Source organism: Giraffa tippelskirchi, chromosome 11 (assembly GCF_054371585.1).
Source record: "Giraffa tippelskirchi isolate mGirTip1 chromosome 11, T2T-mGirTip1v1.2.pri, whole genome shotgun sequence".
Classification (NCBI taxonomy): Eukaryota; Metazoa; Chordata; class Mammalia; order Artiodactyla; family Giraffidae; genus Giraffa; species Giraffa tippelskirchi.
The window spans coordinates 11,339,149-11,366,348 of record NC_137285.1 but is presented as its reverse complement, the minus strand read 5'-3'; the positions used below and the strand labels follow the sequence as shown (position 1 = coordinate 11,366,348).

The 27,200-nt window shown below is 53.8% G+C and overlaps 2 protein-coding genes and 1 non-coding gene across 4 annotated transcripts; 2 read left to right on the top strand and 1 right to left on the bottom strand.

Moving 5' to 3' along the window:
• Window positions 1-1,623: 1,623 nt before the first annotated feature.
• On the top strand, window positions 1,624-9,981 carry CFAP73 (cilia and flagella associated protein 73). The gene is made up of 8 exons (XM_081546382.1): window positions 1,624-1,679; window positions 4,250-4,355; window positions 5,146-5,250; window positions 5,904-6,104; window positions 6,874-7,113; window positions 7,318-7,476; window positions 9,096-9,184; window positions 9,919-9,981. Exons 1-7 carry the CDS (start codon window positions 1,624-1,626, stop codon window positions 9,171-9,173), a joined length of 945 nt encoding a protein of 314 aa, XP_081402508.1. The 3' UTR covers window positions 9,174-9,184; window positions 9,919-9,981.
• A 69-nt stretch (window positions 9,982-10,050) lies between these two features.
• DDX54 (DEAD-box helicase 54) lies at window positions 10,051-27,052 on the bottom strand. Of its 2 annotated transcripts, XM_081546380.1 has the most exons (21): window positions 26,870-27,052; window positions 24,512-24,641; window positions 23,454-23,524; window positions 22,667-22,855; window positions 22,272-22,321; window positions 21,141-21,182; window positions 20,918-21,013; window positions 20,016-20,137; window positions 19,839-19,900; window positions 19,626-19,757; window positions 18,141-18,351; window positions 15,422-15,556; window positions 14,556-14,786; window positions 14,387-14,460; window positions 13,579-13,782; window positions 12,361-12,503; window positions 12,154-12,267; window positions 11,836-11,940; window positions 11,443-11,555; window positions 11,339-11,341; window positions 10,051-10,660 (listed from the first exon to the last, which is right to left on the bottom strand). In XM_081546380.1, the coding sequence occupies exons 1-21, from the start codon at window positions 27,041-27,043 to the stop codon at window positions 10,428-10,430; spliced, it is 2,634 nt and encodes an 877-aa protein (XP_081402506.1). In that variant the 5' UTR covers window positions 27,044-27,052; the 3' UTR covers window positions 10,051-10,427. The 2 variants fall into 2 exon arrangements, with proteins under 2 accessions (XP_081402506.1, XP_081402505.1); XM_081546379.1 differs by lacking the exon at window positions 11,339-11,341.
• Window positions 16,518-16,590, top strand: TRNAE-CUC (transfer RNA glutamic acid (anticodon CUC)). The gene has a single exon. It is a non-coding gene; the product is annotated as a tRNA-Glu (tRNA).
• Window positions 27,053-27,200: the final 148 nt, after the last annotated feature.

Here is a 27,200-nt window from a genome sequence, read left to right as displayed (position 1 = left end):
AGGAATTCCCTGGTGGTTCAGTGGTTACAACTCTGATCTTCCATTACTAGGGGCCCAGGTTTGATCTCTGCTCAGGGTACTAAGATCCTACAAGTCTCGATATTTGGCCAAGTAAATAAATAATTTTTAAAAATTGCATAGAAATAAATACACGCACACACACATGCACACAAACAAGTGCATATAAAACAGAGCAATATAAATAAGGTGGGAGGATTTTAATCAATGTGCATATCTGGTTGTGATCCGGACTGTAGTTAAGAGAGATGTCACCACTGGGGGAAACTAGGTGAAGCAGTATGGTTCCTTTCTTTTTATTTCTTAAACTGCACAGGAATCTACAACTGTCAGTAAATAAAAAAGCTATATCCATACAGCTATCCATCTTTTAGAATGACTTTTACAAATGTAAAACTGACAGTCCCAACTGCTGGCGAGGAGATGGAGCAATCCAAACTCACATGCATTGCTAGTGTGCATATAAAACAGAGCAGCCCCTTTGAAAACCAGGTTTGCAGTTTTTTGTACAGTTAAACATGCACTTATTATATGGCCCATCTATCATATGCCTACGTATTTGTGCAAGTGAAATGAAAGCTTCTGTTTGCACATAAGCCCTGGATGTGAACATAGGCTATATTTATAATTGCCCAGAATTAGAAATAATCCAAATGGAGGACAAATAAACAAACTATAGTATGTTATCAAATACTACTCAGTAGTGAAAAATGCATGTCAATATGCACACGTCAGTATGAATAAATCGCAGATGAATACTGCTCTGTGGAAGAAGCCAGACTTAAAAGGCTGATATGTATACAAGTCCACTGAGGATATTCTGGAAAAGGGAAATCTACAGGGAAAGAGAACAGGTCAGTGGTTGCCAGGGGTTGAGTGAAGACAAGGTGGATTACAAAGGAACATGAGGACTTTGGGGGGGTGATGAAAATATTTCATATCTTGACTGTAATGGATACACAACTTTATACATTTGCTAAAACCCATAGAACTGTATGCTTCGTATACATGGTGCTAGTGGTAAAGAACTCGCCTGCCAATGCAGGAGACATAAGAGACTCGGGTTCAATCCCTGGGATGGGAAGACACCCTGGAGGAGGGCATGGCAAGCCACTCTAGTATTCTTGCCCTAAAAAATCCCATGGACAGAGGAGCCTGGCGGGCTACAGTCCAAAGGTTCGCAAAGAGTTGGACACGATTGAGCATGCACGCAACATAGCTGATCACACAGCTGTGTTAGTGAAGCCCTGTCCCACCCATCCGGGAAGAGGTTTGACTAGCCATGGGGTACCAACAGTAGCAAATTCTTGGCCAAGAGAGTCATGTCCTGTTCACTGCACCCCAATTTAGATTGGGAGTTCAAGTCTCCTCCAGAAAGGGCAGAAACTGCCCCCTCCCCGCAGCCGCCTCCCTCTTGGGGCGGATTCTCCAGTCTGGGGCTGGCAATGGAATGTTGTGTCGATGGTTGCCCGGGCGACCAAGGCCTGCTGGGTGGCTGCCTTCCGGGAGTACTGAGCTTGCAAACTGTCCATCAGAAGCCCCCAGGGCCTCCTAGACTTGTGCAAAATTCCAGAAAGAAAGAAAGCCGGGGGAAACTGCGGGAGAATGGCAGTGCCCTGGGAGGAATATTTTCAACTGGTTTTGCAAGAGAAACTGTCTACGTGAGTAGTGTGCTGGGCACACTGAGAGGCGGGCAGGAAGGGCAGGCAGGAGTGGGTGGGTTGGCCCCTTCCTTCCCTCCACCCCCGGATCCTGGCTTCGTTGGGCAGTTCTTGGTGGGGTTTATGGCCCCACTTCCCAGAGGAAGACACCGAGACTTGATGTTCCCAAGGTCTCAGGGGTAGTTAGGGCAGAGTTGGGTCAATAATCCAGGTCTCTGATCTGTGCCTGAGCCCCACCCCTGGCTGATACCCAGTTGAAATGAAATCGTTTGACCCAAGGTGGGAAGGAATTACTCTCGTACCCTCTCCCTGCAAACTACATTTTAGAGGAAGACTGGAGGAAACTTGTCTGCCTTGTTCATTCAGCACTGTGGCTGGAGGGGATCCCAACTTCAGTATCATTTTATATATAGATATAGATTTTTTTTTTTTTAGGCTGTGCGGCATGTGAGATCTTAGTTCCCCTACCAGGAATCTGCCTGCAATGCAAGAGACCTGGGTTCAATCTCTGAGTCTGGAAGATCCCCTGGAGAAGGGCATGGCTACCCACTCCAGTATTCTTGCCTGGAGAATTCCAATAACGGAGGAGCCTGGTGGGCTCCAGTCCTTGGGTTCGCAAAGAGTCGGACACGACTGAGCAACTACTGCTTTCACTTTCACCAGGAATCAAACCTGTGCTTTCTGCAGTGGGAGTGTGGACTCTTTTTTAAGATTTATTTATTTAGTTATTCCTATTTTTTTTGGCTGTGATGGGTCTTTGTTGCTGCACGTGGGCTTTCTATAGTTGAGGTGAGTGGGGGCTGCTCTTCATTGCTGTGCATGATCTTCTGATGGTGTTGGCTGGCTTCTCTTGTTGCAGAGCACAGGCTTTAGGAGCGTGGGCTTCAGTAGTTGCGGCTTGCAGGCTCAATGGTTGTGATGCATGGGCTTACCTGCTCTGGGGCATGTGGGATCTTCCCAAACCAGGGATCAAACCAGAGTCCCTTGCATTGCAAGGCATATTCTTAACCACTCGACCACCAAGGAAGCCCGAGTGTGGACTCTTAACTTAGGGGAGTCCTCCAACTTCATTCTCAGAATCAGTAAAATGGGAGGGTTTCCCCTGGACCAGAGCTGGGCAAGCTAAGTGGAATGGTAGCACATCCCTCCTGCTCTGGACACAGCTGACCCTGTGGGGCTGGGTCCAGCCTCTCCTCTCTCCTGGGAGCCTGGCTCCAGATCTCAGTCTCCTTCTAGACACTCTCCTGCAGAGATCAACCTGCAGCTCAGTCTCAACTTGGCCTTACAGAAGAGCTGACCTCCCTGCTTCCCACTCAGCCTGCCATCAGCAACATCCTTCAGTGTCGTGGTTCCCCTTGAACTCCTCTCTCTCTGCCTTGTCACCCCATCTGCTCTGCTCTCCAGTGGTACCCAGGACGCACCCCTCCTTACCTCTCTACAGAGCCATCCAGACGAAAATCGCATCCTCTCCACATTATCCTGTGATCTGTCCCGGGTCCCCTGCAGCTGCCCCGCCCCTCCTATTGGCCTTGCTCCCCACAGCAGCCAGAGGGGTACCTCCTCTGCTCCAAATCCTCCCATGCTTCCCATCTCACTCTGAGTCAAAGCCAGAGACACCCTTCGTCACAGCCCACCACAGTCTGACCCTCACAACTTCTCTGATCTCAGTTCCCATCACCCTGCTCCTCCCTCCCTTCCCACCGCACTGGCCTCCTGGCAGCTCCTTCTACATACCAAGGTTCTTCTCTTGGGGTTTGGCATTGACTATTCCCTCAGCCTAGAATCTGTTCCCTGAAGTGTCCACATGGCTCCCTCCATCTTCCCCTTCAAGTCTCTGCTCAAATGTCCCTTCCTCAGAGACTTTTCTATCTCCCTATTGAGAGATTTCTTTTAGTCTGCTGACTTTTTCGTCTCAGTCCCTACCATGTCCCAGCATAGTTTATTATTATTATTTTGGCCGTACCACACAGCATGTCAGACCTTAGTTCTCTGACCATTAGTCAAACCTGCGCCCCATGCTTTGGAAGCCTGGAGTCTTAACCACTGAACTGACAGCTAAGTCCCTTAAAGTGTGAAAATGAAAGTGTTAGTCACTCAGTTGTGTCCAACTCGTGTGACCCCACAGACTGTAGCCAGCCAGGCTCCTCTGTCCATGGGGATTCTCTAGGCAAGAACACTGGAGTGGGTTGCCATGTTCTTCTCCAGGGGATCTTCCCGACCCAGGGATCGAACCTGGGTCTCCCACATCGCAGGCAGATTCTTTACCATCTGAGCCACCAGGAAGCCCAGGGTAGTCCCTAGCATTGTTTTTTGTTTGTTAGCTTTCTTTTCTGTGTTTCCTAGCAGGATGCCAGCTCCTGGAGACTAGGGATCTGTCTGTCTTGACTAAGGCTGCACCCCTCAGTGCCGAGAATAGTGCTTGGCACGGAATAGATTCTCAGGACAATTTGCTGAATGAGTAAAAATTCCACAGCCAGGAGGTGGCTAATAGGGGCATGTCAGGCACCACTGGAGAATTTGGGGGCCCTGCCTCTTGCCTCCTTTACCCGCACTTCCTTTTGCCCCTCCAGAAAGATCCCAGAGCAGAACATGGACCACGTCCCCCCGGTCCTGCGTCTCTTGGAGAAGAGGCAGGAGCTGGTGGATGCAGACCGGGCCCTTCAGGCTCAGAAGGAGGTGAGCCACTCAGTGCAGTCCCTGAAACATTTGGGGGACTCCAGACCCCTCCAAAAGAAGATGAGAAAGTGATGGAGCCAACTTATTACTACAAGGTCTGAGACAAGCCACTGTGCTGAGCCTTGCTTTCTTCATCTGTCAAATGGGGGTCAAATGAGATCAGCGGTTGGTGCAAATCAATGTGCATTGAGCAGCTACTGTGTGCAGGGTAAGCCCTGGGATCTAGAAGTCTCACCACTTCTGCCCTCATGGGCTCACAGCCCTCATGGGCTCACAGCCTAGAGAAGAGGACAGACAAGTGTCCGGGTGGTGATTGCTGTGAGGGGGGAATCACTGAGCAGGGAGGGTGGGAGCCCAGAGAAAGCCCCTGTCTCTACACAGGGGCGGTCACAGAGGACTTCCTGGAGGAAGTGATGTCTTAAGGATGACTGAAGGGCAAGTCAGCTTCTCCAGCAAAGAGGAATAGGGTGAAAAGGGAGAAACACACAGAGGGGACAGCATATACAAAGACAGGAAGGTGAGGACAAATCACAGGTGGGTAAGAGTCTGGAAAACAGTGTCGAAGGAGACAGGGTGAGATGAGGCCCGAAGGAAGATCAGGGATGCTGACATGCAGGGGCTACCAGAAGGAATTTGGGCTTCATCATGGGTAGTGGGAGCCACAGGTACATATGAGCCAGGGTGCAGCAGCAAGATTAAGGGCAAAAGATGAGCAGTTAAATATGAACCTGAAAGCGCTGGATGACTTGAAACCCCAAACACACACAGATATCCACTCCTTACCGGCCAGGTGTTCGAGATCACAAAGGCCTCCCTGAAACAGCGATGGGAACAGTTGGAACAGAAAGAGCAGGAGCTGAAGGGGTCATTGATCCGCTTTGAAAAGTTTTTGCAGGTATGTGGAGACTGGTGGAAGAAGGCAGGGCAGAGGTCACAAAGTCACAATCCTATAGGAGTCAGACAGGTCACAGAAACTTAAAAAGTGGGTTTATCCAATTAAAAAGAATAAAATAAGACCATCTGCAGCAACATGGATGGTTGTCATACCTAGCGATTGTCATACTTAGTGAAGTTAATCAGGCAGAAAAGGAATATTGTATGACATCCCTTATATGTGGAATCTAAAAAGAAATCATACAAATTAAATTGCTTACCAAACAGAAAGAGACTCACAGACTTAGAGGAGGAACTTATGGTTTCTGGGGAGGCAGGGCAGGGGTGGCTGATGGGGTGGGGGGTGGGTAGGGGATGCGGGGTGGGGGTGGGGGTGGTTGGAAATGGGTGGGGAACAGATAGTTAGGGAGCTTGGGATGGACATGTACCCACTGCTATATTTAAAATGGATAACCAACAAGGACTACTGTATAGCATAGGGAAATTTGCTCAATGTTATGTGGCAGCCTGGATGGGAGGAGAGTTTGGGGGAGAAGCCTATCTGTTTGCAACCCGTGACTCAACGTGTGAATATTGGGACGGAGTGGCTACGGCGAGCTCTGCCGGCTCCCAAGTCTTGAGGGTCGCTGCCTTCTCTCCATCCCTCTTTCCCAGGACGCCGAGGCCCGGCGCAGCCGCGCACTGCGGAGAGCCGCGGAGGAGCGGCACCTGGCTGGCCATCGGGAGGCGGAGGCGCTGCGGCTCCGGGCTCAACTGGTCGAGCTGCAGCGGGAGCGCGCGCGGCTGCAGCACGGGCTGCAGCGTCTGGAGCCCTGCGCGCGCCTGCTAGGGCAAATGTTGGAGCTGCTGCCCGAGGTGAGCTCCCTGCAGGAGCTTTGGGGGTCCAGTGTCACGTGTAGCCCCGCGCGGCCTCAGGGACGGCTTTGGAAGTGTGCACTACTGAAGCGCTGACTGTATGTCAGGAGTCACCACTTACTGAGCACTAACTGTATGCCAGGAACACGCTTTGTTCTTGAATTCTCCCTAAGGTCTAATGAAGTGAGTCTTGTTGTCAACCCCATTTTACAGACGGTGCAACTGAGGCTCACAAAGATAACCTACTGAAGGACACACAGGCAGGTGGGGGAGGGGGAATCCAGGAACTCGGTATTAGTTCAATGAAACAATGAATTAACATTAATCAGGCAGTGAAACTTAGCTAAGTTTAACAGTAGAGGTGGGGAGTGAAAGTTGGCTCAGTAGTGTCCGACTCTTTGCGATTCCATGGACTGTGCAGTCCATGGAATTCTCCAAGCCAGAATACTGGAGTGGGTAGCCTTTCCCTTCTCCAGGGGATCTTCCCAACCCAAGGATCGAATTCAGGTCTCCCGCATTGCAGGCGGATTCTTTACCAGCTGAGCCACAAGGGAAACCCAAGAATACTGGAGTGGGTAGCCTTCTCCAGCGGATCTTCCCAACCGAGAAATCGAAACTGGGTGGGGAGGGGCAGGAGTAACTAACTCTTGGGGAAAAGGGATGTGTGATGCCCTCATTTCACAGTTGGGCTAAGGAGGCGCGGGGTTTGGGCGTGGGGAGGGGAGGGGGCCGCAGCCACGGTAAGTACCCCCTCCCGACCCCATCCCAGTTCCAAGAGGTCCCCGAACTGGTGGCACGCTTCGACGGGCTAGCAGACATGCAGGCGGCGCTGAGGCTCACGGAGCGCCAGCGGCTCGCGGAGCTGGAGGAGGCGCGCGCGCGGCTGCAGCGGCTGCGGGACTCCTGGCAGGACGAGCTGCTTCTGCAGGGCCAGCGGCGAGCGCATCTCCTGGAGCGACTGGAGTCGGCGCGGGAGCGCACGCTGCACTGGGTACCGAGGCCGGAGGAGGTGGACGTCTGGGACCCCAGGCTCCCACCGCCGGGAGGAGAGCCGGGGTTAATAAGAGGAGATGGGGCAACGCTACTTTCATGGGCAGTTTTCCTTGAGAGAGCCTACCGGGATCTGACTTGTGGGAAGCAGAGGGGAATGGGGCTCCAGCCCTTTTCAGGCCAGCTCACACCTTAATGGGGCAGGGGGCGGGGTGTTCTCCAGGAATCCAAGTGGATTCAGATCCAGAACACGGCAGCTGAGAAGACCTTGCTCCTGGGGAGCACCAGGATGGCAATACTCAATATGTACCAGCTAGTGTGTCAGCATCAGAGACGGCCACCTGCCCTAGTCATCGAGGACACCGAGGGGCAGCTGGAACTGGTGAGGACCCCTCTGCAGGTCACTTCCAGCACCCCAACCTTTGGGAACATACGGTGCCTGCAATCCCACCTTCTCTGGGTTGAGCATGACCCTCTGTGATCAGAGCCCAGTCTCTTAGCTGCATGGCCGCCTAGCCCCCTGCTTGGGAGCCTTGGATTGGTCTCGACTCTGCTGCTACGAGGACAGAAGGAAGTTGGACCATCTCTGGCTCTCAGTGGCCTCGCTGTGCACTAGGCCAGGGTATATACTGATGGATACAATACTTTTATGCCAAGAGTTCTTTTGTTTTAGGATCAAAGAGCACAAACAAGTGACAACATCGATAAAACCAGGAGACGGAAATTCACTTGTAATTAGTCCCTGACCCTCTGGCTCCTGCATGGACAAGCCTTAGCTTCCCCTGGGGAGTGTGAGGACAGGGTTGTACAGTGGTTTTTCTTTCTGCACAATGGCATCACAAAGGTCATTGTGTTCAAGGATGCCCGGTTTTTCTATTCACTCAGGTTTGTAAGGTGGTAGAACACGTGACCTGGTTTACACTGGAGGGAGGGGGTTTCTAACATTGGACCCTTCTGTTAGGATCCTAGTGGGTCCCCAAAGCATAGCCCCTTTGAGAAGTGGAGGAAACAAAGCGAGGCACCCCACCTTTGCCCCAACCCATCTCACTCCTGTCCTGTACCCAGAGGCCAGAATTTCAACCAAATGCCAAGAACTGGGTCCCCAGAGCCTACCTTAGTGCCACATCCTGAGTCAGGTGGATTCATGTGTATACCACTGTTCTCTTAAGTGTGGCCCGGGTATCCCAAGGGACAAAAGAAGACTCTAGGAGGGACAGAGGCTCGGTATCAAGTAACAGACAAAAGCCAGTCCCTTTTCAACCAACTCTCTGATCTTTCCAAGGAGAAAGGTTCAGTGGGGTTGGCGGGAACGGTGACAATATACCTTTAACGCCTGTAATACCCCTGGTCTCCAGGGCCTGGGACTCACATCTTTTGTGGGCAACTGTAGCTGCCAGAATTCAGTAACCTGGTTTCACTTTCATTTTGTTATTCTTCCAATTACCCCCACTTATGACAAGGGGTAATTTAATCTCTTTCTACTTTTGGTGGAGACATAGTTTCCTTGTCAGATGTTTATTTCAGTGACAAAGGTGAAGGCAGAGCCCAAGGTACGGTTACCATCACGTTCTAGGTCTTGGCAGTGGATCTATGGGTGTTCATTAAGCTCATATCAATAAACAGGTTAATTTAAACAAAATAAAGGAGAAGATGAGAGTAGGTCATACACTAATGAACATGACTGATCAAACTAAAAGAAAAAAAAAAAAGAACTGATGTAAGTGAAAATACTAACTCAACTATAATACAGGTGATAACCAGCTAGAAAACTGAAAAGTGCCTGTGAATGAATTGCTTGGAGGTTTAGACTGAGATGTTGGACTGAGGCTTAAAAAACCCAGAAGGGTTTAGACCAGGTCACTGCCCCTGGGGAGCCACCATCATTGCTATCTAATAGAAGTCTTTACCTCCCACCCCTGCTTTGCATCCTCCAGTGTTTTGGGGGGTAGGGACTGGACACTCAGGGGCTTGGATCTGACTCTGGCTGTGTTGGGACCCCAGGTGAAGCTGTCGATTCTGGACCTCTCTGCCATGCTGGCTGGACTCCACCAGGCTGAGTCCACTGCCCGCACCTCCTAACCCTGACCCAGGTGAGCAGTGGGAGAGGGACTCCTTGAGGGACCCAGCCCAAGGACAGGGGAGGTGCACATTTCCTGCAGGGTGTGGGCTGAGCGGCTATCACCAGAAGGATGGGAAGGCTGTGCCCGCTCAGATGGCACTGGGGTGTACGCAAGAGGCACACAGCCAGTACTAAGTAAATGTGAGCTACATGGGGGCCCCGAAATCACATCCACCATGTGGCCTCCTCCTTCCCAGGGCAGTGGGGGCATTTAAACCAGCTGATGTTTGTCAGGTTGGAACGGGGCCTGGCGCAAAAATTCTGGGAAATTCCAGATGAGCGTTTGGTAAGCAAAGTAAAATAAAGGACCAGCAAGAGGGTCACATGGCAGACACCATTCCTGAGGCGCCTGCTCACAAAGGCTCCTCCACTGTGGACTGGCGCTGAGGGATGGCCAGTCTGAGAACCCAGCTGCCAGATGCAGCCCGTGACCTTCCCAAGACCCCCAGCAGGGGCTGAGGAGCACAGGGCTTGGAGGAAGGCAGAGGTGAGGACAGGTATTGACCTCTGGGTATGTGGTGGACTCTTCGCAGCCAAGAGGGGCACTGTACCCTCTGATCCTTGACCCCACATCCCATCTGCCTCTCACCATCCAGTCTCAGCTGCAAGCCTGTTCTGGTGGGAGGAAGGGGACCCACTGGCCAGTTTCAAGGTCCTCCCACCTCGGCAACCGACCCATACCCTGAGCCTGACTTTTCTCATCAGCAAAATGGAGACATCGGCAGAATCCACACAGGACCTGCCCACACGCTCTCAGCTCATCTGCACTCCAGCTGCAGTTCCAGCACTCTGGTCTGTCCCTTCCAATTCCTTAAGCAGACTTTGCTTCTGGTCCACTGGAGGTGCTCAATAAAGGTTTATTACATTAAAAATACATCACTGGGCCTCAGGCACTCAGGGCTCAAACCCATGGGGCCACCACCTCTGAATCCAGAACACACAAAAAGCAGCAGCAGCCGAGGTGCCAGCTCAGGTTGTGGCCTACCTGGCAAACTCCTATGAACCCTTCAACACCCTACTCAAATGTGCCCTGCCTTAGGCAGAGGCAGCTGCCGCCCCTCTGTGGCTGTGTGGCACTCCTTTGCATGGACCACGGTTTCTGCAGGGAGCTCCCCCAGCACCCAACTCAGGGCCAGGCACACCGCGGTACATGGAGAACGCTGCTGATGTCCACGCCTGGACCAACTGAGGAATCGCGGGGCTGCATCACATTCTTACATCCTCTTCCTCATCTTGCCCTTCTTGGAAGGGGCGCCCCGGCCAAAGGCGCCCTGCTGCAGCTCCTGGGCACGGCGCCGGTTGCGGGCAGAGAGCTGCTTCAGGCCCCCACGCTGTAGGAAGCGCATCTTCTGGGCTCGGCGCCGCTGCTTCAGGATCTGCTGCTTGGTCTTGAGCTCTGAGCGCACACGGCTCACGGGGGTGCCAGGGGTGCGGGGCTGGGATGCACCTGGTGGGACAGAGATGCCAAGAGCTCAGCCTCCGGGTCGACTCCCAATGTCTTCTCCTCCCAGAAGCCTCCTGGCTGTTCCCGTCTCCACTTCCATTCTGTGTTCAAGCCCCAACATCTGGCAGGTGGTAACTGCTGAATAAAGCTTAAGACGACTACTGTAATGGGCAACAGCATAGACCCTCTATCCTAAACTGATGGGTTCAAATCCCAGCTGTGATCTCGTGGGCTCTGGGCAAATGACTTGACTTCTCTGGGCCTCAGTTTCCCAACCTGTGAATTATGAATAGCATCTACCTCCAAGGTCCCAGAGAGACGTAAATGAGTTATTATGTGTGCAGGGTTCAGAACAAGGCCTGGTCCACAGTAAGGCCTCCTAAGTGTAACTATCACAATCAGAAATCACTCAACAAAGGCTTTTCAGCACCTCCTCTAGGCTGGACACTGGGGACCCAGGCAGATTCCAATCCCTGTCTCTATGGACTGTATTCTCTAGGCTGTAGCTTAACCTTCTTCTGGCAGGACAGAAATCAGAGAAGGTCAGTGAGGAGAAGGGACTTGTCCACGGTCACCCAACCAAGTGGTGGTGGCGAGCAGGAGCAGTCAGGCGCCTGCCCCAGCCCACTCTCCCAGGTCTCTGGGAGGGCACTTTACCCCTTACCCACCTTAGTCTGTCACCCGCTGAAGGACCCAGGCCGCGCCAAGGGGACCAAGTCCCTGAGTTGACCAAATGTACTACTTGGCAGCCTGTGTTTTAAGGATGACTCTCCCCAGGCTCTCACCTTGCCCTCGTCCACGTTTCCCACCTCTTCGCTCTGGGCCGCGACGGTCAAAAGTTCCTTCTTCTTCTGAGTCACGATCATCGATTTTCTGTTTCTGTTTCCACTTTTGGTAGCTGGGGGCGCTGCATTAAGGAGGCTGCTTGCGGCATGGAGATGCCCTTGGCGCTCCTGTGGTGTGACCATGCTCCCCTCCCCAACCAGGACACAGGCCTCACCTAAAAGGGGTTTGGTGGTTGAATCTGCTCGACCCCGCCCCCTTGCTAGCCCCCACCTATAGGAAGCTGTGGTGGTTGAGCTAGGCCACGCCCCTCCCTGACCCCGCCCCCACCTACAGTGGCTGTGCTGATAGAAAGCGCTTGGCCCCGCCCCCTCCGGTCCCGCCCTCCAGGATACAGGTCCCGCTTGTAGGAGCTGCTGATGTAGCGGCCACTCTCGGTCTTGATCTTTTTCTTGTCCTCTTGTCCTGACTGTCCCACAAACCGCTTCTTCTTCCGGTCCCTGTGGGAGGAGTTGGGAAGTGTGCAGCGGAGGGAGGTGGCCCACTTCCCCTCTGGGCCTGTGTCCCTCTGACCCCTCATCACGTTGTTGGAGGATTCAAGGAAAGCAGCGTGCCCGCGGTCTGGCATGCAGCAGGTGCTCCGTTAAGGCCCATTCCCTGCCCCTCCTCACCATTCCCTGGCAGCCCAGGCCTCCAAAACATGGCTCACTCACCACTTGAGCTGCTGCCGGCCCCTGGCCAGGCTCTGGGCTTCGTCTCCCATCAGGTCCAGCACTGCACCAGCCACCTGCTGCTCGAAGGCGCCCCCATCCCCGCCGACACTCAGGCTGCAAAGGGAGGGTGGAGAGACACCCTGGGGCTGGGAGGGGGGCCCAAACGCCCACCCCACTCCATCCCCACCAGGACCAGCAGCCACTCACCCCCGCTCGCTGTCAAAGTCCTTGGGCCGGTAGGGGATGTAGAATGCCTGGTCCCGCTGCCGGGCCTCCTCCCTCCGCCTCTTGGCTCCCCGGTGGGGTCCTGGCTGCTGCCGCTTCCGGCCGACAACTTCTGTGAAAACGTCCTGGCAGACCGAGGCCCAGTGTCACCTGCAGCCCCCAGGGAGCAAACTGGCCTCCCCACCCGCCAGCCCAGCTGGGGTCGAGGGCCAGGAGCTTCTGGGACCTTCTGTGTCCTCATCAGGACCTGAGCACCAGCAGAGGCAGGACTGGTAGGGTGGGGGCAGGCAGGGTGCCAACCAGGGTGAGCCCCACCATGTGCCAGGCTCAGCTCAGGCCCCCAGGTCCATGACCAAGGCAAGGCCCCCCCATCCCTCTCTGGGTGGCCTTGCTCTCTATGACGTGGACTAGTCCAGGAGTCTTCAAGTGTCTTTTTTGCCTCCTGGACCCTCTCTCCAAATCAAGCATTAGAACAGCAGGCCCAGGGCCTTACCCACCAGGTGAATAGGACAACCTGGCTCCCCAGCCTTGCCTTTGGCCATGAAGGCCCAGTGCCTGACCCTGCCTGAATCATGCCTCCACTGCTGCCAACTCGGCCCCTTCCCACTTGCCCGGACCCCAGGCTGAGACAGGCGATGATGACAACAACACGGCCACCTGGGCCGGTGGGAATCCTCCACGTGCGTCTTCAATCTGCCCGGTGGACCCAGGACCAGGTACCGCGGTCACATGGCTGCAGTGCCCTCCTCTACCAGATTCCGGAAATGAACTTTCCTGAGATTCACTTGGCAGCAAAAGCCGACCTGAGCCGACAAGAGGCTGTCTCTGTCCCCTCGGCGTGGGGACCAGCACAGCGCACTGTGGAAACTGAAGCATTTCACGGCGGTGACACCCCAGACCCTGCTGAGGGTGTGATGTCATCCACAGGGGACCCACCGTAAAGACTCTGAGTCCTGAATGCGCCTGGCCCCCTGGGCTTCAGGCAAGAGATGGCTGATGAGACCATGACCCCATCCTGTAGATGGGGAGGCTGGGGCTGGGTCACTGGTTTCCCCAAATGTCAGAGGTGGGACTGGAATCACTGCTTCCACCCCCAGCAACGGCTCAAAGCTCTGAGGTCAGCCCCACGGGCTGCTGGGACCTGCCCTCCTTTCCCCGACCCCAGGCCAGACTCCAGGGTCCCCAGGGTGGGGCCTGCACCTCTACGCTCTCTCCCACCGCCTCCTTTGTCTCAGGCTGCTCCTCCTGCAGTGCTGGGAGGCTCGGGGCTGGGACTGCCGGGCCCTCCTGCCGCTCCTGTCGTCCCTGCTGGAAGCTGGCGATGGCTTTGCAGTCCTTCTCCCGCTTGGCGCGCATCACCTGGCTGCTCAGGTCGCGGCTGGAGGCGTTGATCTCAAAGATGGTCTATGGGGAGGGGGACACCCAAGGTCTTCATCCACTGGCCACTTCCTCCCCAACTCCAGCCTCCCCCACTTGGTGTGCTCTCTCTGGTATTCCTCCCAGTTCCCTTCCACTCATTCCTGGCTTTTCACAATTACAGAGAGAGGCCCAGAGAAGGCGAGTAACCGGCCCAAGGTCACACAGCTGGGACATGCCAGATCTGGGATTTCAACCTAAGTTACTGGCTCCCAAACCAGTGCTTTTAACCATGCCAGTCTCTAGCTCCTTTTTTCCCGGCACCAGCTGGCAGGCCTTTCCTGCTTTTGTGAGCATCTCCCATAGACAAAAGACACAGGCAGCATCCCAATGGGAGTCAGGAGATAAGAGCTGTTGAAAGCCAGCTCCTCTAACAGGCCCAGGGCGTGTCACTGCCCTCTATGAGCCCCAGTCTATCCATCTGTATGGAAGGCCTGGGAAACGTGCTGTGCACCAGCAGGGATGGCTCCGGAACAAGCAGAACCTTGGCTCTGGGGATGCTGACACAGCTAGAGAAGTGGATTGAGAGGATTCCCTGCTCGGGTCCCGCTGAGGGGTCAGGCGCTCAGCCAAACCCGGGCCCCGCACTCACGGCCCGGGAGCGGTAGTTCCTGATGCTGTCCACCAGCCGGAGCTGCTGCAGCTCCTCCTGCTGGAAGCGAGAGCCTGGCAGGAGAGAGGGAGGGAGGGAGGCGTAAGGTCCAGTAGGTTCTGCGGGGTCCACCATCTCCACCCCGCGCCCGCCTGGGACAGGGACTCACTGAAGAGGGGGTGTAGGCCCAGCCCGGCGAGGTCCAGCTCCTTGGCCCTCTTGATGGACTCGGCCGAGGGCGCTGGCCGTGAGCGTACATACTGCTGCTGGGCGTTGTCGGCCACGCGGCTTAGGCCCCGCAGCTCCAGCGACGCCTCCAGGCTGGTCCGCAGGCCGCAGTCCTCGTCGTCCACCACGCCCTGCGGCACCCGGCCCAGTACGCCATCCCCGCCTTCCGTGCCTGCCGCCCACCAGGAGCCCCGGTCAGAGGCCATCCTCTGCCCGCGGCCCCTCCCCAGCCCCACTCTGGGTCCTGAGTCACTAAGATCAGCCCCACAAGGGAAACCATCACGTATCGAGCGGCTCCTCCTGTTTTTATAAATACAGGTTTATGGATCACACCCCCCTCTACCCATGTCTGTATTTTCTGTGGCTAATTTCACACTACAAGGGCACAGGCGAGGAGCTGCCGGGCATCAGGTGACCTGCAGGGCCCAAGCTGTTTACTATCTGGCTCTTTAGGCAAAAGTGTTGGTTGCTCAGTTGTGTCCGACTCTTTGTGACCCCATGGACTGTAGCCCACCAGGCTCCTCTGTCCACGGGATTCTCCAGGCAAGACTACTGGAGTGGGTTGCCATTCCTTTCTCCAGGGAATCTTCTTGACCCAGGGATGGAACCCAGGTCTCCTGCATTGCAGGCGGATTCTTCACTGCCTGAGCCACCAGGGAAGCCCTTATCTGGCTCTTTATTTGCCTTTCAAACACAGACATCTTCCCCTGGGGTCAAATCCCAAGCCAGGACACCGTGGCCCTCTTCCATCCCTTGTCCACATCATGAACTTCAGGGGGACCCAGGCCCACCCCAGCTTCTACTCACCTGAGGGCTCCTCAGGGGGACGGGCAAGAGTCAGAGCACGGCCCAGGAACAGGTGTAGGTCCAGCAGGTAGGGGACCTCGTCAGGGGCCACCAAGGAGTAGGCCGTGCCGCTTCGGCCGGCCCGGGCCACGCGGCCTGCGGGTAAAGGTGGTCAGACGGGGACAAAGGCAACGGACCCCAGAGCCCAACACGAGTCCCATGTGCCCGGCCCTAAGGGTAGAGCCATGCCACGGCGCCCCCCTCACTGAGCGGTGTCCCACCTATGAAGGGGGCAGGACAGAGTCACTGGGGCTACCTGCCCGAGAGGTTGTGAGCCCACATGGTGCTCTGGGAGGTCAGCAGAAAAAGACCCAAGAGAGACTTCCCTGGTGGTCCAGTGGTTAAGAATCCGCCTTGCAATGCAGGGGACATGGGTGTGATACCTGGTCAGGGAACTAAGATCCCACATGCCACAGAGCAACTAAGCCCGTGAGTCGCAACAAAAGATCCCACGTGATGCTGTGGAGACCCGGGGGGCCGCAGCTGAGACCCAACACGGCCAAATAAATAATCAATAAAATGTTAAACAAAGATAGAGGCAAGGCACTGCTCTTCATCGGTATCAGGGGTCTTCAAGCATCCCCACTATGGGCGATTTTTCCCCAAGAAATAACCCAGGGTGCAAAGATTCAACCGCAGGGACCCCTAGTTCCTCTGTCTGGAAGAGCAGCAAACTGGAAATCAAAAGATATAAGGACAGAGGGTCAGTTAATTAGCTGATGACCACCTGGTGGGCACTCCACAGCTGAGGAAAGGGGCTGCACACTGTGGTCTGTGGCCAAATCCAGCCCCAGCCTAACTGTGTAAATAAAGCTTTATCAGCACACGGCTGTGTTCCATCATTTACAAATTGTCTGAGACTGCTTTCAGGCTACCAGGGCTGAGATCTGTAACAGACCTCATAGCTTCAGAGCTTAAAATATTTACCATCTGACCCTTTACAGAGACAATTTGCTGATCCCTGTCACAGAATGGTGTTTAGATGAGGAATGAAAAACATGCATGATGTACAGAGGTAAGAAGAAGGTTACAGGTAAGAATGGCCAGTATGGGGACTTCCCTGGTGGTCCAGAGGCTAAGACTCTGCACTCTCAATGCAGGGGGCCTGGGTTCAATCCCTGGCCAGGGAACTAGATCCCATGTACCACAACTCAAAGTTCACGTACCACAACTCAAGATCCCGCGTGCCACAACCAAGACCCAGTGCGGCCAAATAAGTAAGTAAATAAAAAAAGTTTTTTTTTTTTTTAAAAAGGAACATCCAGTGTGATTCTAATTTTGTATTAAGTAAATCCATGGAGAACACGACACTTTGGCTTGTTTCTGCATCTTGCAAAAACCAAATGTCACCATGTTGGGAAGATTTCGTTTGTGGTGGTCTGATTCACACTGCTAGTCATGTAGCACACGAGAAATTCCCTTTGGGGGTTCTGAGATGCCTCAAGGGAAGCGCAGGGCCAGCCCTCCCAAAACAACGGAATCAAGGGTACAGCACGCAGCCGCCAACGGGGAGACGAGGCTGGAGACCCAGGTGGAGGCTCCCTTGCACCCCAAAGGTCCGCCCGTGGGCAGCCCGCCACGGGCAGCCAGAAATTACCCACTCAACAACGTTCAGTTATATGCAAGACAATTGAAAGAAACCTGCCCACCAGATGCTTCCCTCACATGAACTTACTTAACTTACTTGTATTTATAAATATAACATACATATTTATGAGTTAAAAGAAAAAAAAGGAAGTAGGCTGATGGTTACCAGGGGCTGGAGGAGGCGAAGAGGGAATTAGATTAATGGGTACAGGATTTCAGTTTGTTAAGACAAAGATGCTCTAGATAAAGAAGGTGGGTGATGGTTACACAACAATGTGACCATACTTGATGCCACTGGACTTACACCTGAAAGTGGTTAAAATGATCACTGTATGTTTATGTATATTTCACCATAATTAAAAAAGAAAGAATCCCAGACACCCTACTTTGCTACCTGTGTGACATCTGGCTAGTTCTGAACCTCCCCGCCTCGGTTTCCTCATCTGTAAAATGGAGCCAGTGCGGCTGGTGCCCACTGCACGGGGTTGTTGTGAAAAGAGCAAGCAGAACACCTGGACCAGCGCCTCACATGATGAGCACCCGTGGCCGTCACATCACCAGTGGGGGTGGGAGACTTCAGGAGGGGAACGTCCTGCCTTCTAAGTGTTTTGCTTCATTTTCAAATTTTCCTACAACATGTGGGCCTTACTTTTATACCTGAAAGATGCAATGGAGTGAGTTGGCCTGGGTGGGCTGGGGCCTGACAGGCTGCCTGGATAAAGTAGGGAGTCAGGAGACCCTGTCCGCAGTTGATGGAGCAGGAGGCAGACGGGTCAGGCTGCTGTGCAAAGGTTACAAAGGCCCCCAGGAATTTTAGGGAGAAGACTGCAGGGAAGAGGGGTCGCATCATCAAGGATCCTGATGGCAAAGAGAAGCCCAGGGCTGGGGAGCCCAGAAAACTCGGAAGCAACACCTCCTTAGAGTCTGAGGCTGCCTAACAGATCCGCTCCCTAGAGAATCTGATTTATTGGTCCCCTTTTTGGGCCTTGGTTCCCAGCAGCAGTGGCAGGAGTCGACTCCTGCTCCCTCAGTCCTTGCCGGGACTTGGTGCCCCCGCTGGGGTCCAGTCCAGCCCACCGTGTGGGCTCCTTACCCACGCGGTGCAGGAAGAGCTTGCCCTTGGCGGGGAAGCTGTAGTTGATGATGTTGTCCAGCAGTGGGATGTCCAGGCCCCGGGCGGCCAGGTCAGTCACGATGAGGGCCGAGCACTTGCCGTGCGTGAACCTGGCCAGGTTGATCTTGCGGGCCGTCTGGTCCAGGGCGCTGTAGATGTGGGCGCAGCTTACCCCCTGGGTCGCCAGCAGCTGCTCGGAGTGAAGACCGGAGAGAGGGAGAAGGGGTTAGACACGGTGGCAAGACCACGGGCTCTGGAGTCAGCTGGGTGACCTCGGTTTGGTATCTTCATCAGTATAAATGGGACTCGTATCACCTCTCACCTCCGCAAGGTTTTTTGTCAAAAAAAGATGACGTGCAGAGAGGTCTCCCTCAGGGAGGCCGCAAGCACCACTGCAGGACACATAAGTCTCACCCTGACTCTGTCACTAACCTCTCCGCGCCTTCACTTTCTTCTGTAGGACAGGGAGAGTAAGTTTCCTCTCTGTAATTTTGTTACGAGGATTAAATGAGCCAATACACACACATAGTGCCGAGAACAAGACCCACAACACAGAAAGCACTTGAAAGTGGTAACTGCTCTTCAAAAACGATGATTTTGGTTTTATCCATCAGTGACTCCAGCAGCCATGCGGAGGAAGCACCGTTAATGTGTCATGTGAGTGAAACCCAGTGAGCTGCGTCCTCAGATAACGGACCCCAGGTGTGGCTGACCCGAGGTGGCTGCATTGACTCGGGAGGGGTCCAGGCAGCCTCGGGGGTTAGAGGACTCCCTCCCCAGGAGGGTGACAGGCGTACACGTGCAGAAAAGCTCCTCAAGCAGCTCACGTAAGATTAGGGCACTTTATATGGCTTACAGGATGCAGGCTATTTCTCAATTTAAAAAAGAGAAACACACGGGATACTAAAAACCTACAGAAAAATGATGGGACAGCTGAGATACACTTCAAAATAGCCCGGATGGAGCAAGGAATATTAGAGATGAATCAAGACGACTGGGTGCGAGTTGATAACTGAGTACCTGAGAGTTCATTATGCTATTTTCTGACTTTGGTATATGCCTGAAATTTTTCGTGACAGAGTGAGTGAGTGAGTGAGTGAGTGAGTGAGTGAGTGAGTGAGTGAGTGAGTGTGTGTGTGTGTGTGTGTGTGTGTGTGTGTGTGTGTGTTCAGTCACTTCAGAGTCATGTCTGACTCTTTGCGACCCCATGGACTGAGAAGCCTACTCAGTCCATGGAATTCTCCAGGCAAGAATGTTGGAGTGGGTTGCCATTTCCTTCTCCAGAAATTTTTCATGACATCGTCAAAGAATTTAAAAAAAAAAAGGACAGAGGTCTGGCCAGGCCCGAGTCCCGCTCTGGTGCTGCTCTCTGGTGGCCGAATTCAGAACTGCAGCTTCGAGCTGGCGCTGGAGTAGGTGTTGGTCCCCAGGACAGGAGGGCGGGGTGGGGGCGTCCCTGCTCACCTCGCTGAGATACTCCGCGTGGTGCTTGGTGGCCACAAACACGACCGTCTGGTCCTGGGGCCGCACCACGTTGCGCAGCAGGTGGAGCAGCACCGCGGCCTTGGCGTCCTCCCGCACCAGGAAGAAGGAGGTCTGCGGAGAGATGGGTTACTTGGGTTGGCTCGCGGGGTCCTGGCCCCGCGGGCCGGGGGAGGGTCATGGGTGGAGCCTCACCTTGAGCTGCTCGTTGAGTTTAGAGTCCACGTCTAACCGGATGAGCACCGGCTCCGTGAGGCCTGCGGTGGGCAATGGAGGAGGATGGGCGGGGAGTTGCTGAGAGTCAAGACCCCCTCTCCCCCCAGGTAATGATGAGCTTCCCAGCCCCCAACCCCACTCCTGAGGCCCCCTCACCGGCTCGGGCAAACTCCACCAGCAGCTTGGGCAGTGTGGCAGAGAACAGGACAGTCTGGTGGCCCCCGGGGAGGCGGCCGATGATTTCCTGGAGCTGCTCTGCGAAGCCCATTTCAAAGAGCCTGGGAGGGCAGAGGGCAGAGGGCAGGGCAGGGTCAGGAGAGGGGCTTCCATTCCAGTGAGTTCCAAACATGTCATCCTGCCCTCATCGCTCTCTATCACCTGGACAGGTGCTTCCGTAATTCAACTCACTTTTTCTCTATTTGACAACCTCATCCTAAGCAATGATGACCTTGGTATGTTGGGCCTGGTCTCAGTTATGCTTTGATTTGTTTTGTTTTGGTTGCGCTGTGTGGCATCCAGGATCTCGGTTCCTCGACCAGGGACCAAACCCATGCTCCTTGAATTAGGAGTGCAGAATTGTAACCACTGGACCACCAGCGAGGTCCCTGTTGTTTCCTACAAATTCACATAAATGATAGCAGCCCTCACTCTGGGTCAGGCATGGCTCTATATAAATAAAACTTCCCCTGTGAAGTGCGTGCTCTTTTATTCCCACTTTGTAGCTGAGGCAGGCCACCAAGGTCCACGGACCCTCAAGGATTTGCCCAAGTTCACAGAGCTGGGATCAGCTCCCACTCCCTGTCTGGCTCCCGCCTGTGCTCTCAGCCTTGCGCTACTTTTTATCTCTTTGAAATTGTATGTTTGTTGTTTAACTATTCTTTTCAATATTCCTAAAAGTCATACAAAAGGAGAACTGTTGGTCCAGGGAGCCCCATCAGCTCTCACGTGGCCTGCAGTCTGTGGCTCACTTTGGGGAAAACACTGCTTCAATCTGGGCTGAGTAGGTCCCTCCTGGCCAACCCTGACACAAGTACCCGGGAATGCACGTGAAGCCTTACCTGTCGGCCTCATCGAATACCACGTACTCCACACTCTGCAGCTTCAGGTTCATCTCCACAGCCACATGCACCAAGCGGCCAGGGGTAGCGATGATTCTGGAAGCAGTTGTGCCGGCCAGGTCACCCAGGGCCAGGGCCACCAGCACAGCCCCCCTCTCAACCCCCCAGGCCCTGGCCGTGGGGGAAGGGACCCCAGAGCCTCATCCCCGACCCACAAACTCACATGTCGGGATTTTCATGCAAGGCTGCAAATTGGTCTTCCATCCTAGGAAGAAGAGGGGATGTCTGTCAGCTTGATCGAACAGGTTTCTTTTGTCTCTCTCCCTTCCCATCTCCAGATGCCTAGATGAGTCCCACACCTTGACCCCAGGCTTGGAACTGGGGAAAAGCTAATGCTGAGGTACTAGGCAAAATCACTGCTCAGACAAGGGCTACAAGTTCAAACATACAAAAGGACTGATAACAACAAAGTTCTCCAACGAGAAGGACTCAACCATAGAATCCATCTCATTCACTCAGTTCAGATCGAAACAAAACTGCCTTTGACCCACAGCACCACCTAGCAGCTAACCCTGGAACTCCCAGCTCCACCTGGAAGCAGGTTTCCTTGTTCTCAAAGCGTTTAAGCATACATCCCTAACTTTAGTTCTCCTCTGAAAACACCTCGGGACACCTGTAGGAGCCTGGAGGCAGAATTCTGGGCCAGGTCCAGCTTATGGAGGTATTTCTGACAACTGCAACAATAGAGATAATAACTTGTAATGTAGGCAAAAGAGCACCGAGAAGCAAAACAGTCTCTCAGTGAGAATCAAGAGTGACTGGTGACAGTGACCTCGTGGGAGGATAAAGAAGGGGCTGCCCTTTGAGGGAGAAAATGTGGGACAGGGGCAGGGACTCTAATCTTAGCTCTACTTCCAGACCACCACGTGGCTCTCTGGGCCCATCACTTCCTCAGTTGGCTCATCTGTAAAACAAGTGTGGTGCCTGTAACCTCAAAAGTATGATACAAGTGCATCAGGAAACATACAGTATTTTGTAAATTTGAGCTATCACAAACATCCCTTGACTTCTGTGCATTCCACCTGAAACAGCCCAAAATCAACCATCTTAAAACATATACAATTAAGCAACCCGTTTGAGTGACCCTGGGTGCTTCCAGCTCTCCTTTAGGAACACCAGAACCTGCGTCTGAGTTGTGTGGGAAATTTCTTTCTGTATTTTACTGTATGTTTCCCCTTGCTGGTGTTTCAGGAATGTGTGGAGACGTTGCTGTTATTAACAGGCAGCGCAGGCTCTGTCCATCTGATGGGGAGGCCCAGGCAGGCACTACGCAGGGCACTGAGGGGGCTCTTACTTGTCCCCGCCTAGGATCAGGGCAGTCTTGAGGCCAGTGAACTTGCCCAGCTGCGGAGAGACAGAGAGAGAGAGAGACTGAGAGCTGGTGATGGGAGCTGGGGCTTCCCTGATAGCTCAGTAGTAAAGAATCCCCTGCCAGTGCAGTAGAGGAGGGTTTGATCCCTGATTGGGGGAGATACCCTGGAGAAGGAGATGGCTACCCACTCCAGTATTTTTGTCTGGGACATTCCATGGACAGAGGAACCTGGTGGGCTACAGCCCACGGGGTCGCAAAGAGTCAGACATGACCGAGCAACTGAGCATAAGCCACAGTGGGAGCTGACCCTGCCCACTCAGGCCTCGCTGACTGGTCCCAGCTCAGTCTAGCCATCCTGTCCCCCCGCCCGGACACACCTCCTTGGTGAACTTCATGGTCTGCAGGGCCAGCTCTCGGGTGGGCGACAGGATGAGGGCGCGGGCCCCAGTCTGGGCGCTGTGGGTCTTGAGCCGCTCGAACATGGGGATGAGGAAGCAGGCGGTCTTGCCACTGCCCGTCCGGGCCATGGCCACCACGTCCTTACCGTCCAGGATCATCGGGATGGTCTGCAGGGGAACGAGCGGGGCAGGGGTGGGTCAGTTCCTGCACCCACGGACCATGTGATCTGGAGCGTTAAGTCCGAGGGGAGAACCGGGGCATCTCAGTGGAAGGGGCGGGGCCTGTCTCCCAGCCCTGCTCCCACTCTTGCTAAAGCCTGTGTGCACAGCTCCAGAGATGAGCGGCCCATTACCCCCAACTCTTTCTACCTTTGGGACACCTCTCTTCTGGTTAAGCCAAGCTCTACCTCCCCGTCTGGTCCTCCTCCTCAGGACCCCAGAGAAACGCTGTCTCCCTCTTGGCAAAATGTCTGAGGACAATGATCATGAGATGGTAATAGGTGATGATGGGGTGTCTCTGAGCTGTCGGGGCAGGGACTGAGCAAGGAGCAGCTTAAGTGGCAAAGAGGCCCCGAGTCAAGCATCTGCCCTGCTGGGTCAGACTCTTCTCCACTTGTGAAATGGGCAAGTTTGTGGGGCCTTGGGCAGAGTAAGAGGGGACAACAGACATGATTGCTGGGACAAAAGGAGAATGTCATGTGGCCAGATGGATGGGTCAGGTTGGCATCCCCTCCTTCTAACCCATACTAGCCTCCCCGCCCCATACCTTCCTCTGGATGGGTGTCGGCACCTTGTAGCCCTTCTTCATGATGCCTTTGAAGACTGGGTAGCTCAGGCCTGGGAAAGACACAGGAATGGCCAGAGGGCTGGAGGAGCCCCTATGACACATAGCTGAAAACTACACGGGACAAATGACTGTCTCATCAACAAATAAACAGCAAGAAAAAAAAAAGCAATAGAGCAAAGTTGATGGATTACTAGAGCCTGAGAAGACAAGTTTACTGATTGTGGGGTGTGAACTGCATGTGGATTCTGACATGAACACTCAATGCTGTGGGCTTCCCTGGTGGCTCGGAGGTGTAAAGAATCTGTCTGCAATGCAGGAGATCTGGGTTTGATTCCTGGCTCCGGAAGATCCCCTGGAGGAGGGCATGGCTACCCACTCCAGTATTCTCACCTGCAGAATCTCAAGGAGCCTGGTGGGCTATAGTCCATGGGATCACAAAGAGTCGGACATGACTAAGCAACTAATACCTATATATGTACATACATAATGCCCTGAGACAATGGGGGTCTGAACACTGACAGGGCCTGGGATGACACTGAGAAACTGGGTTTGTTTTAGGCAGAGGTGGGTCCTGCGTCTCTTGGAGGCAGGTGGGAAGTATTTAGGGACGGGAGGAGATGACTTGTTTCTTTGTCCAGTTCTCTATCAGGGTGACTGTCTTTTTCTTATTGATTTGTAAAAGCTCTTTATATATTAAGGTTATTAGCCCTTTGTCCCACAGTTGCAAATACATTCCAATATAGCACTTACTTTAATTTAGCCTACAGTGCTTTTTGGCATACACATGTCTAATTACCATTCAACCCCCAGATATCTTTGCCTGTTCCTGCAACAGCATCACCCAGTCTTGCCCTAACTGTTCTCTCATTCTGTCAGGCCCACTGCCCCCATAAGAAGGCCATGACTGGCTTGGAGATTATCTGCTGCCTCCATTCACCCAAACCTACCACAGTGCAGAGTCTGGAACAGAGCACGGAGGCCATGATGACCCCCTGTGGCTCCCCCCACCAAAGTTCCCAGATGCCTGGCTCACCCACCCATGGACTGGAAGCCTCCTGATTTCTTCTTCTTCTTGTTCTGAGCTCGCACCATCTCCCGCGTGTCTGGCTCCACGTCCGAGGTGCATTCCGAGGTGGGGAAAATGGGTAGGGGTCTGCCAGGTCCCAGCTGGGAAGGAGCAACAGAGGTAGCATCACTCCAGGCACAGTCAGACCATTGGGGGCAGGGAGGGGGGCTGTCCTGCTGCCAGGCCCGTCCAACTTGCCCTCATTCAAGGTGCTGATGCTCCTGTGAGATCATGTGACTTCTCTGCTAAAGGGCTCTCCTTTGACTGGACAAAGATAGGGCAGAGGGTCTGACAGTAGGCTCTGCAGACAGACCGCCTGTGTTTCAGTCTCAACTCTGTCACTTGCAGCTGTGAGATATCAGGCCAGGGACTTCCTTGCCCAGAGCCTGTGTTCCCGAATCACGAAAATGGGGATGACAAGAGCATATGTCTTATAGGGTGTTGTGAAGTCTAAATGGGTGTGTGTAAAGCTTAGGACAGTGCTCAGATGGTTATCATTATCATCCATTATCATCCAGACCAGTCATTCAGAGCCCTCAAAACTTTGGGAAGCCAATCAAAACATCTATTAAGAATGAGGTACCAGACTTTTCCAATCTGTCCTGCACCCCTCTCCCTCACCCCCTTTCTGATCCATCACCCCTCCCCAGATCTGTTCTCTCTCATTCCTGGCTTCCTCTCTCTGCCACCCACTTATCCTAGCACAGCAAAATCAAACCCAGACACCTCCTCTGGGGAGTCTTTTTGGACTACAGCATTGTCTTATTCCTCTCAGAAATAACATTTAGAAAAACACTAATTCATAATAATGGCTAAAACTTATATGGCACTTACTATAAGCCAGGTGCTCTGCTGAGCGTTCATATAAATTAACTCACTCCTCACAACAACACTGTGAAGCAGCTATTATCATTTAGTCTCTTTTACAGAGAAGGAAACTGATGCACAGAGAGGTGAAGTGACCTGGCAAAGTCACACAGCCAGTAAGGGATTTGAACCCTGGCTTCAGAGTCTATCTTCTTTCCTATGTGCTCCTCTGTGGTCCAACACAACCCTCCAGGTCAGAGCTGCACCTGCCTTGTACAGTCCCTGAGGTAAGAATGGTTTTTAAATTTTAAAAGATTGCAACAAAATCAAAGAAGACAGTGACCTTTCCCCACCTGCAAAGCCTAAACTATTTACCATTTGGTCCTTTACAGGGAAAGTTTGCCAACCTACCCCTGCTCTAGATACATGATAACAAAGTGCCTGTAACACACTGGTGCTGCAGCAATATTTACTGAAGAGTAGAATGTCTGAACACTGTCATTTTCTCCTTTCCACAGTGTTTGAGGCACACAGAATCAACTAATTTCTATGCGTGCGGAAATTGAGGCACACACAGAGAGGTTAAGCAACTTCTCCCACGTGTACTCCCACAGCCAGTACAAGGTGTTGAACTTGAACACATGGCTGTGTCTTGGTCCGTATTTATAGAGTGCCTACTGTGTGAGGCTCGGTTGAGACGGAATAAGGTCCCCATCTGGTCCCTACTTCTGAGGAGCCTAGAGGGCTCTCTTCGTATAAACACCCACTCATTCATCTATTATACCCAGTCTTCTCTGTGCCAGGAACAGGTTACAGCTCTTGTGCTCCTTGGGGCGCACACTTGCCGCCCCCCCTCCCCATTTTCATACACTTGGCACTCAGTAGTGGAAACAGCACAGGGCCTGGAACCATACAGTCCTGGATTTGAATCCTGGCTCTCCCACTCACAAGCTATGAGGTCTTGGTCAAGGTCTTGCACCCCTCCAGGCTTCTGCTTCCCTCTCTGGAAAATGAGGATAAGTACTTAGCTCGCACGGTTGATGTGGGGATTAAATGATAAGGTTTACAAAAGCTCTTAGCGCGGAGCCTGCACACTGTAAGCGATCAACAGACGCGAGTTTAACTTATTATTAGTTTCCCAGAGGTTTGGGGGCGTCGCTGTCTCAAAGCCACGAGGTGCAGCCTTCTCCTAATTCGTCCTCTCGAGAACCCCCAAACTCTCAAAAGTCCAATGTTCAGCACCCGCACTTTTCATTGGACGAATGGAAACCAGGATCCGCCCCCCCTGGCCAGGAAGAAGCCAATGAGGAGCGCTAGACCAAGCGTCAGCCAGGAAGGCCCGCAGGCCCCCAGCTTACCCAGCACCTAGGCTTCTGACGTCTGGACCCCGGGTGTGGAGGGTCCTGAGACACGTGCTCAGGCCGGAGGTCCTGCCCTGACCCCCCGGCCAGCCGATCTCTCCCCATCCTCAGCCATGCCCGCTCCCAAGCTGGGGGAACTGTCGGGCGCTGCGCGGAGCTACCTTCTGGGCCCGGGCGTCATCTTCTGCCTGGATCTCAAACTCGCCGTCCTCCGAGTCGCTGCTGCGGGACTGGGATGCCGCACCCCGGCGCTTCCGGAGCCCCTTCTTTTTCTTCCACTGGGCCATGGTAGCTCTGGACCGCGGTGCGGCCGCCGGGCGCGTGCCGGCAGCCATGCGGGCCCCGGCGCCGGGAAACGGGAGGGGGCGGAGCCTGTGGGGACGTACCAACAGCGCGGCGGGGGCGGGGGGAAGCCTCCACGCGGCCCGGCGGCGTTCCCGCTCCTTCTGCTGCCTCCGGAGGTTTGATCCACGTGGACGCACACACGCCTCT

Coding starts and splice junctions, on each gene's coding strand:
- DDX54 (XM_081546380.1), bottom strand. CDS start 27,043: ATGGCTGCCGGCACGCGCCCGGCGGCCGCACCGCGGTCCAGAGCTACC. Junction 21,183..22,271: donor CTGATCCTAGGCGGGGACAA/GTAAGAGCCCCC, acceptor TCTTCTTCCTAG/GATGGAAGACCAATTTGCAG. Junction 19,758..19,838: donor AACTCAACGAGCAGCTCAAG/GTGAGGCTCCAC, acceptor ATCTCTCCGCAG/ACCTCCTTCTTCCTGGTGCG.
- CFAP73 (XM_081546382.1), top strand. CDS start 1,624: ATGGCAGTGCCCTGGGAGGAATATTTTCAACTGGTTTTGCAAGAGAAA. Junction 1,680..4,249: donor TTGCAAGAGAAACTGTCTAC/GTGAGTAGTGTG, acceptor TTGCCCCTCCAG/AAAGATCCCAGAGCAGAACA. Junction 5,251..5,903: donor GCTTTGAAAAGTTTTTGCAG/GTATGTGGAGAC, acceptor CCTCTTTCCCAG/GACGCCGAGGCCCGGCGCAG.